This window comes from Anas acuta, chromosome 7 (assembly GCF_963932015.1).
Source record: "Anas acuta chromosome 7, bAnaAcu1.1, whole genome shotgun sequence".
NCBI classification, from domain to species: domain Eukaryota; kingdom Metazoa; phylum Chordata; class Aves; order Anseriformes; family Anatidae; genus Anas; species Anas acuta.
Window position 1 is genome coordinate 15,333,766 of NC_088985.1, and position 12,265 is coordinate 15,346,030.

Sequence of the window (12,265 nt, forward strand, 5' to 3'; positions counted from 1 at the left end):
CTTGCAGCAACATACAATATAACTCTTCTTTGTTAGCCAGGATGAAGACACTACCAAAATTTTCATCCTTTCACTTCTGGACCTCTAGATCATATATAAACTTTTGAAATTAAGTATTTTCATGGCTTTTTCAGGAAATATGTGGCTGTGATGGGAAGGTCACAAATTCTTTTTCCACACAGGTTCAAGTTTCAAGGCTGTCTAAAAATTTCCAAGGACTGTTAGAGAAGTCCTTGAATCTGGCACCCTCCCTCAGCCAGGAGAAACTTTTATTTTCTTGCAGGACTTTAAACTGCACAAAGGTTCCCTGAGATAAATAGTTTATTATTACAAAAGTCAGTTATTTCCATAATGTTAGTCACTCACAGAATTAACTCTTGCAAGGTTTAGATCCCATCTGCCCTATTGAAGGGACACAAGATGTCCACCATCAACAATTTTTTTCTCCTTTTATAGTGTAAAAATATATAACTATTACTCCCTGGCAATTGGTGAAGGTTTATTATGACAGATGTATTCTAACTCTTATTTAACCTCACAGACTTAAGGAAAATACCAAATCATATTTGTATATGTACTATAGAAGAAGAGCATCAACCTAGATTTGCAAACTAGAAGATTAAACATCAAAGTTCCTACTGAAAACAAAAGGGAGATATACCATGCCCACTAAAGCTCTTGGGTAACTAACAGTAGTTGAGAACCTCCATCTCAAACATCTAAATCTCCCCCAAGTTGGAAAGTAGTGTCTAGATTTTAATATTTCACATGCAAACTCTAAGCATGGATTTTTGAAGCAGAAACTCTCCCATAAAAATTCTCTCAAGGAAAGATGACCAGGAAACACACACCGTGCAGTTCTGTGTGAGATTCTCCCAGATGGTTTCTGTGTTATCATTTATGCATTTCCATCTATTGAAATAGATGGATATTCAGCATCCTAGTATTATTTCAATTTCAGCTGCAACAGAAGCATAAACATGAAGAACCCCAAGATCAGACAATCACCTGGAATGCAGAAGGTCACTAATTCACATAGAAGTTGAAGCTTTGCAGACTTAGACAGCCTGAAAATCACAGGAGAATAGTAACACCTGAAAACGCTCCAAAAACGGAATCCCAAAGTATTAAGTTTTTCTAAGAAATGCTAGGAAAATACAGAGGAAGATAATCAAAAGCAATTTTGAAGTTTTATTCCCAGTTTCCTTTCCACAGTTACAGCCTAAAGACTGCCATTTTGGTGCAACCAGAGCCAAAGGGCTGCAAAATCCTTCTGTGCTAAGACCAGTTTCAGCTCTGTTCCCTCCAAAAAGGAAAGCCACAATTAAATCCACGCACAGTGCAAAGGAAACATTATTTATTTATTTAAAGCTCAATGACAGTAATTTTTTTCTGAACTGATGTTTTCCTGAAAGCAGTATCACTGGTCACCAGATGAATATGTAACAGTATTGATGAAAATACTTATACGTAGTCCCTATCATTTGAAAATTGTTTTACATTGTTGCTGTTATGACAATTAAAATGCCATGGTGTACCAATCCATCTCCTCATTTAACACTGTTATCATTACCAATCTATTAACACTTTTCTTTCTAGAGGATGTTGACTAAAACAAAAAATTCTAAGTTTATTTTTTTTAAACACTCCAGACCTTTAACGAATAAGCTAAAACATTAATTCTTAGCAATGATACAACAACAGTCCTCTCCAAAAGCACAACCTGATCTCCATGAACAATTAACAGAAACATACTAGATGTATTTTAAAATTTCATTCTCATTAAAAGATAATGAGTTATTGCACCACTTCCAGTTTTAAATTAGGGAAATATTTACAAGAACTGTTTATCTCTCATATTCAGATTAACTTTTTAAAGCTTCTTAATTATGTTACATGTATGCATACCAACACACTTGTATATTTATAGTAGACTGTTCACAGCATACCTATGCACAAGCACACACAACTGGTTACCATATCCTTTGTTAAGAAAATCAAATGTTACACTACATGTTAAAACAATATCAATGGCATTACTTGGAAAATGCTGTACTATAGTCAGCAGTTCAATTAACCTGCTGAGCAAAATTTATATGCATGTTGGACTTTTCTATTGTCAGTGACCAATCTCATACCTATTATCATAGGCTTTGAGGTTCTCAAGAAGGCAAAAAAACAGGCAACCAAAAGCCCAAGGCAAATGACATATCACCCTTCTCTAAGAACTAACTTGTTTTGTAGCAGTCTTGCTGCTCTAAGTGTTCACTACTAACGCTGAACATCCCCAGACTCCATAGTGTTTCCTCTCTTACCAATATTTTTGGTTCATAAATTGCTTTTTCAGCTATTATGAACTGCTGGTGAAACCTACACAGAAACACAACATCTGATAACAGTTCCTAAATGAAATTATTCTACATAACTGCATAAAAATGCTATGCTAATGTAACTGTCCAAATAAACTAACCTATATATATTTCATATCTCACTACTCAGGGGGTTTATTTGTTTTTGTTTTGTTTTTAATACAGTTTGAAGTCTGCAAAGGAAACTGGAACTTCTTTCTGCAACTTTTTCCTCTGACAGCAATTCTTTTTACCAGTCACACTCAAATTGGCTTTATGAGAAAAGTAACTGTTCTTTCTCTCTCTCTCTCTCTCTCTCTCTCTCTCAGTGCTTTCCAAGTTGTACTGCCATTTTCTTTCAAAAAAAATTGTATTCATCTTCTCAATTTTTTGGCCATCCTGCTTTTCCAAAACAGTTGAGAAAGAGCTATTAGCATTCATGACCTTCTGTAATTACAGCTTTTGGAAGTTCTTGGAAGCAACGGAACAAAACAAGGAGCAATCATCTGTACATTCAAAATATTCACAAAGTGTTTGCCTAGAAAATATCAGAAACATCACACAAAACTCTAGACCACCACACAGAAAGACACAAAGCTGTCACTCAAAAGTCTTCTTCAACCAATGATATCATGTGGATGCTGTAGGCCACATAGCATTAAAACTGCTGGATAGCACTTTTACCAGAGTCATAAATGAGTAAGGTACCTGTATTTATTCACATTTGAAACATGTGCTTCAATTAAATTTATCACAAACATGATGTAGCAATCACAAGCGATTCCACAGGCAAATAGCCTTGAAGCAGAAGTTACCAATTCTCCTCTGAATGCAGTATGAAAAGATCTTTGCCACCTGAACGCTTTTCCATTAGAATGTGCTAGGTCTTCAGGGTTGGATAACCACAGAAATAGCTTGCAATATGCAAGTATACATCTTCCCCTTCTCTGTGTGCAATAGGATGTCACACACAGTCATTTGTATGCCACATTCTGGTCTGAACCCTATCTGATGGGGAGATAAGGCCTTGAGACAGGGCCTTGTTCACTCACTTTAAAACTACCATGCTCAAGAAAAGGTGCAGCACAGGTAGTAATTAATTAAGTCCATATATCTTGTGGTGAGCTTACTACATGCTGAATAAATACTGTCTACTGGAGTACAATTAGCTTTCTTTGCATAGCTGAAGTTTCCAGTGATTTTAAGTGTCTCTCAGAAAGCCCATGGCTCCCAGGTTGCAGATTTTAAGTTTTTAATGTTGTTAGGCATTAAATTGGAGGTATTTGGATAACACCTTCAATACTTTAACTTTTGGTTAGCCCAGAAGTGGTCAGGCAGTTAAAGCTTTGAGTGTCCCTTCCAAATGAGCTATTCTATTCAAAGATGAGGAAAAGGAGATATGCTTCTATTTCTGCAATCAAATTACATTTCTGGTGCTCTAGAGCAGTCCATCCTGAAACCATATATCCTTTCTTTCTATGATTTATTTTTTTTTGACACTATTCCTTCCACTTGTTGCTCAAGGTTCCAAAGACAACATAGACAATGTTGCAAATAAAGCAGCAGCTCACCATTTATAAAAATTCTGACAACTTCAGTCAAACTGGTCAAAATGACCACTATAGAAGAGGAGAAGGAACTGCCTGGATTGATGACCACCTCTCCTTTTCATTGATGTTTAGCATTAGGCATTCACATTACTTACTTGTTGCTTCAGGTACCTTTCATTCTAGAAGAAAGGTGGGGTTTAGTGTGGTTAAAAGAAGGAGTAAAAAGGCTCCACATTCAAATAAATTCAAAATATTTTACAGCATTCATTTAGGGTTTTGGTTCATCAGGTACTGTGGCTCTATAACAAGCCACATTCATATTTAACCAAATCTGCATCACTTGGAGAGTTCTCAGAACTACATGCAGGAATAATGCTCTATCTAATATTTCAGTTTAGATCTTTGTTTAGTAGAGATAGGGATCTGTGAACAATAGAAGATATATTGTGTCTTTAGTGTATTCACTCAATCTAAACATCAAGTCCTCAGCACTTAACGAGATTCTAGTTGAAGTCTGGGACTTCTAGGTCTTCAAGCACTTCAGAATAATGTAGGAACAAGCACATTGGCAAAACAGATGACAATCTACAGGTTGGGGTTAGGCATTATGATAAGAACTCCATGAAGACAGACTGTACCACAGGTATGTACTGGTACATTCTTTAGCTGAGGTACTCAATCCATGCTTTTTTCAAAGACTCAAGAACATGTAATCCCTAGATCTGAACCACACTGATAGCTCACCTTATCATAAATAATGCATATACCATTATTGTGCATTATGCCCAGCTCTGTATTTCCCATTCTGTGGTGTGAAATATTTTGGTTTTCCTCTAAATCATTCAAAAACTAGACTTGGATTCAATGTTTGCATTTTACATCTACAATCAATATCTTTATTCTTTAATGTTAAATGAATGACCAGATTACTGGATTAAGTAAAGAAAGTGAGCTTTTACCTGAGAGAATCTCAGACCTGTTTTGTGTCTTTCCTGTCTCTTTTGAAATGAGGAAATGAACACCAACTAATTTTCAGCAGAGAGGTGATATTTTTCAAAATATATCTGAAAAATTACCAATGCTGCTCCTTTGGGTAGCTTTAACAAATATTAAAAAGATTGAAACATCCAAGGAACTTTAAACATCTACACTATAAAGTGTAGATCCCATTGTAAGAACAGCCACTGTCAGCACAGTGAACAGCCATGAAACCCAACCCACTGTTACAACCACTGCTATAAACACCTCAGAATAAACCTATGTGGAGGTTTCCTGTGCAATTCTTAGTACCTAGCGAATACAGTTAAAAGAAGTGAGATTTCACATTGTAAGTTTAGGCAACTGCAGTTGTGAGTCCACCTCCAAACCCAACTTCCTAACAACCACCCACCTTAGTCTGTGCTGCTTTCTGCCATCCAGTGTGCCTGACAGAAAAACTAAGATGACAGGTTTCCCAAAGTAAATCATACTATACACATTGGTGACATGTAAACCAAAAACTGTATAACGTTGGTAACAAGTCTTTATGTATTCCACCTATGTATTGGTCTGCATTTTAAAATATTTTTGAACAGATTTCACACTGTACAAAACTTCAGGTATCACACTAGGAAACTTTTTTACACTGTAATTTTTAAATCAGCTTCTTCCATTTACAGGAGAAAAACTGTGGACTACCTGTAGCTGAAATACAAAACTAGCATTTAAAGACAAAAAATAGTGGAGGATTATAAGTATTTTTGTGATTTAGAGATAAGCTTTCATATTTGTACAGTGTATCCAGACAACACACATATAGCACCATACAATGTGTGAGTCATGTTAAAGGAGTAGAAAGCTCTTATCAGAACTATCTGGATCAAAATAAAACCACAATAAAAGGAGAGAAAGAGCAGAGTACAGTAATATTAAGAGATCCCCAGGAAAGCTCTCGCATGAGAGGAAAAGTTTTCATGTTATTCTAGTTTTCACATGGGTCAATTTGGCTTTTTATTTGTATGTCTCCTTCTGTCTCTCCATATGAATATACTTACATACACATGGTAATATTACACCAATTCTAGTGTTGTTTCCAATCTGTATTCTTCACTCATTTGTGTCCCTTCTGTAATGCTACTGTCATATATTAAGTGATCTTTCCTGTATTTCATTTATTTCTATTAAACGTAGATTTGAACATTAAAAAAAAATCTGTAAAGAAATGATTGCTTAAAAAGAAGTGATCCAAGTTCACAAGAGCTCTTTTTCAAATATGCTATCCACACTGAAGAGAGGAATCTGGAAGGCCTCTCTGCTTCTGCAGACTGCTTTATCTTCCCTACAAGAGATCACAGTTCCCTAAGGCTCAAAACATTAATGAAGAACAGTGGTTATCTTCTCTTCGCTGGGCAGTTTGTATACATTAGATGCTTTACAAGCATTTCTGCAACTCCTTAAATTATTGGCAGCACACTATAAAATGCATACATTATTTCTATAACCTGGGTAGCTCAATATTCTCAAAGCTTCAAAATCAATCTTAAAATTATGAAGTTAAAAAATGCTAGAATAGATCAAACCCTGCTTATCATTGTCATTGACTTTGAGAGGTTACCAATTTGACAATGGTATTTTAAGTATGTCTTTGGGACCAACAAAACCTCTTCAAAGAATACTACTGATAGGATTTTTTTTTTCCTCTGATTTTGCTGACTGATTTCTTATTTCATTTACCTGTCTTCCCTTTAGTAACTGCAAAGCTCCTCCTTGATACCCCTCCACCCAAAACAGACTTCCACACACACCCCACACTCTGGGATCTCAAAGATGAATTCACACTTCATGCTTTGTAGATTGAAATATGCTGCATCAGACATCAATAGTATCAGCAAAAACATTCTTGTACGTTCTTCATCAAAGTATGACCAATTCACATTTTACTGTAGCAGTAAATAATAAAACAAAACAGTTACTCAAAACCAACCCACAGAATCCTGGTATTAACCTGAAATCTAGCCAAATACTGAGTACAGTTATGACTTTCATGGCTCAAGAGACACTCTTGGCAAATTTCCAGGGCCCACAAGTATAAAAGTTACTCTGCTGATTTTTGTTTATTCATAAAGTCAAAAATAAATGCAAAAATCATAGAATCTGTAGTTATTATTCTCCTCAGTAGGAGGATTTTGCTTTTTAGTAGGAGGTAAATTGTTCTTTGTTTACGTTGTCTGTAATAAAAGCCTGCAGTTGAACAGCCTTGTCCTCACTCTGCAATTACAAGGAGAGGGCTTTCATGGTCTGTGCTCTAAGTCTCTGCAGGCCTCAGTTGGCCTTTTGGCCACAATTTGATCACCCTTCACTTTTGTAAAATCATATATTACACATCTTCAAATCTCCATAAGGGTCAAAGTATGGGAAAATGATTTAATAATCAAGTCCAAGGCCAGCCCTTGCAGATAATTAGTTTTTACAGACCATTATCTATAAGCCTACAGACTGAGGGCTCCAATTCAGCAGAATATTTCGGCAAATGCTGAAATATTTATTATGAATAAACTTAGGCAGGCACTAACTTCAGACATATGCAGCAGTGCCTAATTGGTTATGAACAGACTTGACCATCCATCTAAACATTTTCATGTATTAAGACCTTGATTTGTACAGCATTTCATTTGAATCTGTACAGAGTTAAAACACCAAGAATACATTGACTCGCTTTTAATTGCTGCTACTGCACAGCAGCTACCCCATTGAACCTATTACCACCTTCATTAACACAGAAAGAAATATTGCTTTTATTTCTTTTTTGTTTGTTTTTAGTTTACTTTATTGTTTTAGGAGCTATTTGAAGTATAAAAACTTAATATCATTTCACTGCACTCTGTATTCCACTAGAGGTCAGCCTGCAACAGAACCCCAAGCAAACACAGGAACTGCAGCACTCTGGTAGCACTGGCATTATTTTCTTTCTCTATTTTATCTATTAAAAAAGATTTCTTCAGAGCCATAACTTAGATCTCTCACTAAAATGGAGCAACAGGAAGATATAATGGTGCATTTCATTTATGAATGACCTATAATAAATTACTATGAAGTATTCCAGGTGCCAAGCAAGAGAATGCTTTGTCTGCACATGAACTATATTTCACATACTTTAATTTGGCTGACACATAAAACTCATTTGACATTTTGCAGGTATTTCTTTGAAAGGATATTTGGTTCTTGTTGAGCGTTAAGGTATGGAGGTGGGGTAACCTGGGTAACAGAAGGTCATTTCCGAGTAGATTGTTGTCCAAGATCAGCTCTTCCAAGTAACTGAATGTTTTCAGTCCTTCTAGTGACCTGCAAACGACAAAGACAACAGGAAAAATGATACTCCACTAAATCAGGGAGGCCATTATGAGCTGAAATAAATATTTTAACCTTCCCTTTCAAGAGTGGGAATAGTTTTGGTTTGGGCCTGTCAGAAGAGTGAATGACAAGCATTAGTGGCAAAGGGAGTGCTGGCACTGCAACACATCCTTCACATGCTGGCAGGATGAAGGATGGGGGTCACTTAGTGAGTAGCCAGGATCCAAAACAAAAGGCTTCAGATATGGGGCCTGCAGGATGAATTTGTCAATGTCTTGTGCCTTCAGGCACCCAGCCTCGCCTGACCCTAACCTCCATTCCCAAGATAAATAACTCTGTCACAGTTCACCTTCATTCCCTGGACACAAATTTAAGTTGTCATCCATCATTTCTGCCAAGAAATATCATACCCCGCTAACAATAATAAATACAACTTCAAGTATCATTTCTTAGCAGTTACCCTACATGCAATAATAGGAAATGGAAAATGTTTTTATTTTTTTTCTTTTTATTAACCACTTAATTTGCTTCTCCATGAGTCTCTGCAAACAAAATAAAATGTCCTCTACAAAATAAAATGCAGAATTACTGCAGACAGAAAAGACATTTACTTCCTTTTTGGAACTTTCTGTCCCACTGTCAAGCCACAGGTCAGACTGCAGAGAGCAGCTTTAAAAAGGAGCATTTCACATCCATGGAACATGGATGATAGGTTGAAAATATACAGCATTCTAGAGGTATTTGTTCCCCTGCGAGTAAAGTATAGGGGGAAAAAAAGACCACCACCACTTCTGGTACCTATTCCAAACTTGATTTTAATGGTTGCACATTCCAGTAGGGGGAAAAAAATATAATAAAGTAAGGCTCGTGGTATATGGAGTATACACACAGACACACATTCACAGCTTATTCACCTACCAGACACCTAAAGATATGCTGAGACTGCATGACTTGACAGCTGATCTACTATGCCTACCAGTGGGAAGATCATCACTGTATCTCTTGAATGTTTTATAATATGTGATGAATAAGGGAGATATGGTCTATACTATTTATTCACTTTCCAATGACATTTATGCTGAAGGGATTTCCCTACCCTTCCCCAGTTTTTGGCAAGGATCAAAATACAGTTTAGGTCCCCATTAAAGAGTTCTACAGGCACTACAACTGGAGAAAACACAAGTATTATTAGAAAGTATACGGATTTCAAATTAGACAATTTAACATTCATCTGTCCAACAAAAACAAATTACAGCTCTTGTAGATGCAACTTACTGACCACTTATAAATCGCAGTTAGAGGGTTCAAACGTTTTTCTCCAGAAAATTAAGTCTGTGACCTTTGAACAGAGTACTGTACATTAAACTTTTAAGTAACACTCAGCAAAAAAACAGAAACAGTATATTCCAAATCCAAGGACTCCTAAATGCTTCAAGCCCTGTTGACTTGGCATCCGGGAAGGGAGATGGAACTACTAATAATGCCAGGTGGATACCGGGCAGCCAGACCTGAAGAAAATTTGCCAAGCCTACACCCTATGGCATATCTATATTGTTACCACATTCTGAGACTACCATTTCTGAAACTGCAGGAACAAAAGTCTGCATTCTAAATGTACTGAAACGACCACCACAGTAATAGTCACGCTTTTTGCACTTGCCTTACACAACCTACTTTGGAAAAGCTTGATTCAGCCTGCATGATCTGTACAGTGCTGCGCAGCATGCTGTATTAAACTAGCCATTTCAGCAAAGGGGTCGTAACAGACTTGGCTTTGCCAAAGTCAAGATAAGGAGATCAGCAAACATTTCAGACAGTGCTTTCCCCCCAAGTACCTTTAAAAGGCAAAATAATCCAGAGGAAGTAGCAGTGAGTTTATCAAGCTGTTACGAGTTTTCATTTCAGTTTATTTGACAAACCTAGTTTAGCAAATTCCCCTTAAATACTCTTTATTATATAAATAGTGGATTATTTCCAAACCTCACATTTTAATGTAAGACTCTGACTTGCCAAAGGAGTTCAGAGAAGGCCACCTCCTTGTCAACACCACAGAGCCTTATGGGATGTTAATAGGTCCTTTGTGAAAAAACATTGTTTGGGCTCTGGTCAGTGTCAACATCAAAATACACATTGTTCCTGAGTTATGTTATGCAAATATAATACTCTTATCATGAGAATCAGCAAATGGTTGGCAACTGGCAAGGAGAAGAAAGCACACATCCAAAACTGCTGCAGGGGAGGCATAAAACAAAATGACAAGCCATGAAGTGGGACAAAAGGCCTTGAAACACTAGAGGGAGTTGCCTATTGAAACAGCCTTTCTTTCACAAGCCTAGCCTGAATACACGGGTACTAGTTTCATAGATAGGCAGAGAAAATTGTGCGCAAATCTCCTTACACCTGTCTGGTTTTGATAATTTTTGCCATGTAATGTTATTAGCTGCTCAGTTAAAAAGGAGCTGTGTTACACAGGGGGTTGCTTATTAATTGTTGTTTTCATGTCATCAGAGCAGTGTGCATTTGGTGATTTAATCAGCTAAATTCAGAGCCCAGGGAGATGGGAGGGGTTGCCACACTACAGAGAGGGTGTAGACATTAACATAAATTTACATCCATATGTTATTTCGGTATTCATTGAATTCTGCTTTTTTCACCTTTAACAGATGAAAAAAACTAGCACCAATGTAAAATTGGAAAGACAGCTGGTAAAGAAAGAACGAAAAATGTGTTCATCATCATTCAGTGACACCGCCTACAAAATCCAAGGCAACAACATCTATAATCATAATATATAAGGAAATACTACCCAGCAATTGTACTCTGAAGTTGAAAAGCGTGCATAGAATCCATGGAATAGGTTTTAGGTGACTTGCTGAAGTTTGCACTGTAACTTGCCATGTGCCTCACTTTCCCATCTGCATTACCTACCTAAGAAAGGATTGCTATTGTAAATTAATATGGAAAGCATTTTGAGAAGCTGAGGTAGGAATCAGTACAAAATACCAGCATTTTTATCGAGGGTAAGATATTTATATTAGCGCACTCCAAGTATTGTCATGAATCCATTACAAAATAGGAGAAGAGAGAATACACATACATACAGCACAGTAAAAAACACGCTAACACCATAAAGGGACAAGTATAAAAAGAGAGAAATCCCAAGGAAGAGAAACAGACTCAAATTAATCTGGCCTGTTTTCTCCTAGTTCACAGCAGAAAAATTGTCTCAAAACAAACACAATCTTACCACTACAACAGAACCCGCACTGAAAGTTTAAGAAAGCTAATAAACATCACTAAGGTGTATTGCAGGTTGCTTTTCCCTGCTCTAATGACATGAAGTGCACATTATCTCACCCACAGGTACCATCTCAGTTACCTCATTGCAGGGCTCACACTCTGCTCCCAGAGGAGAGCAAGTGCTGCCAAGAGATTTCCATTGCAATTTCCCAAGTCACATCAAACCGACAAAACATCACAACGTATTCAGCATCGTCTCATTCAAATAGAAAAAACTTTAAGTTTCCACTGTAATTAACCCTATCCTCGTTAAGATAATTATGATCAAGCTCCCTGTCACAGCTAATATCACAGCATCATTGCCTATGGCTCACGCTTTGCCCTCATTAGCTTACAAAAACATTACACTAAACAGGAAACTGACTCCCTCTGCAAAAGGACTTAAGATGTTCTGTAAGCAGACAGTAAATAATCCTTTAGAATACAATGGTCTCAGAAATGTCATTTTATCCACGTCCTTCAGCTAATCAGTCTGATTTCTTCCAGCTTTCTTTTCCGTAATTCATTCATGATTTGTAACAAAGTTTTAATCATAAAGGAATGTCATGGCAGAGATTTTTCCCTCTATGTGTATGCATGGCAATTGTCAGCTACACTATTTCATACAGTCCCTCTGGCCTGATGGGGATTTAGTTACAATGAAACTAAAGAGCAGCTCTTCATTTTGGTAATATTTGACAATGAAAACATGAGAGTTTATAAATGAAAAAAAGCAGAAGCCTCTCAAGCAATGGACAA

At 36.8% G+C, this 12,265-nt stretch overlaps 1 protein-coding gene across 8 annotated transcripts in view; it reads right to left on the reverse strand.

The window, feature by feature from the left end:
- Positions 1-12,265, reverse strand: part of LRMDA (leucine rich melanocyte differentiation associated) — a 703,906-nt gene that overhangs the window by 301,041 nt on the left and 390,600 nt on the right. For all 8 annotated transcript variants that reach the window (XM_068687774.1, XM_068687775.1, XM_068687772.1 and 5 more), the window contains one exon: positions 8,087-8,218. In XM_068687774.1, the coding sequence (XP_068543875.1) occupies positions 8,087-8,218 (132 nt within the window). The remainder of the gene's footprint in view (positions 1-8,086; positions 8,219-12,265) is intronic.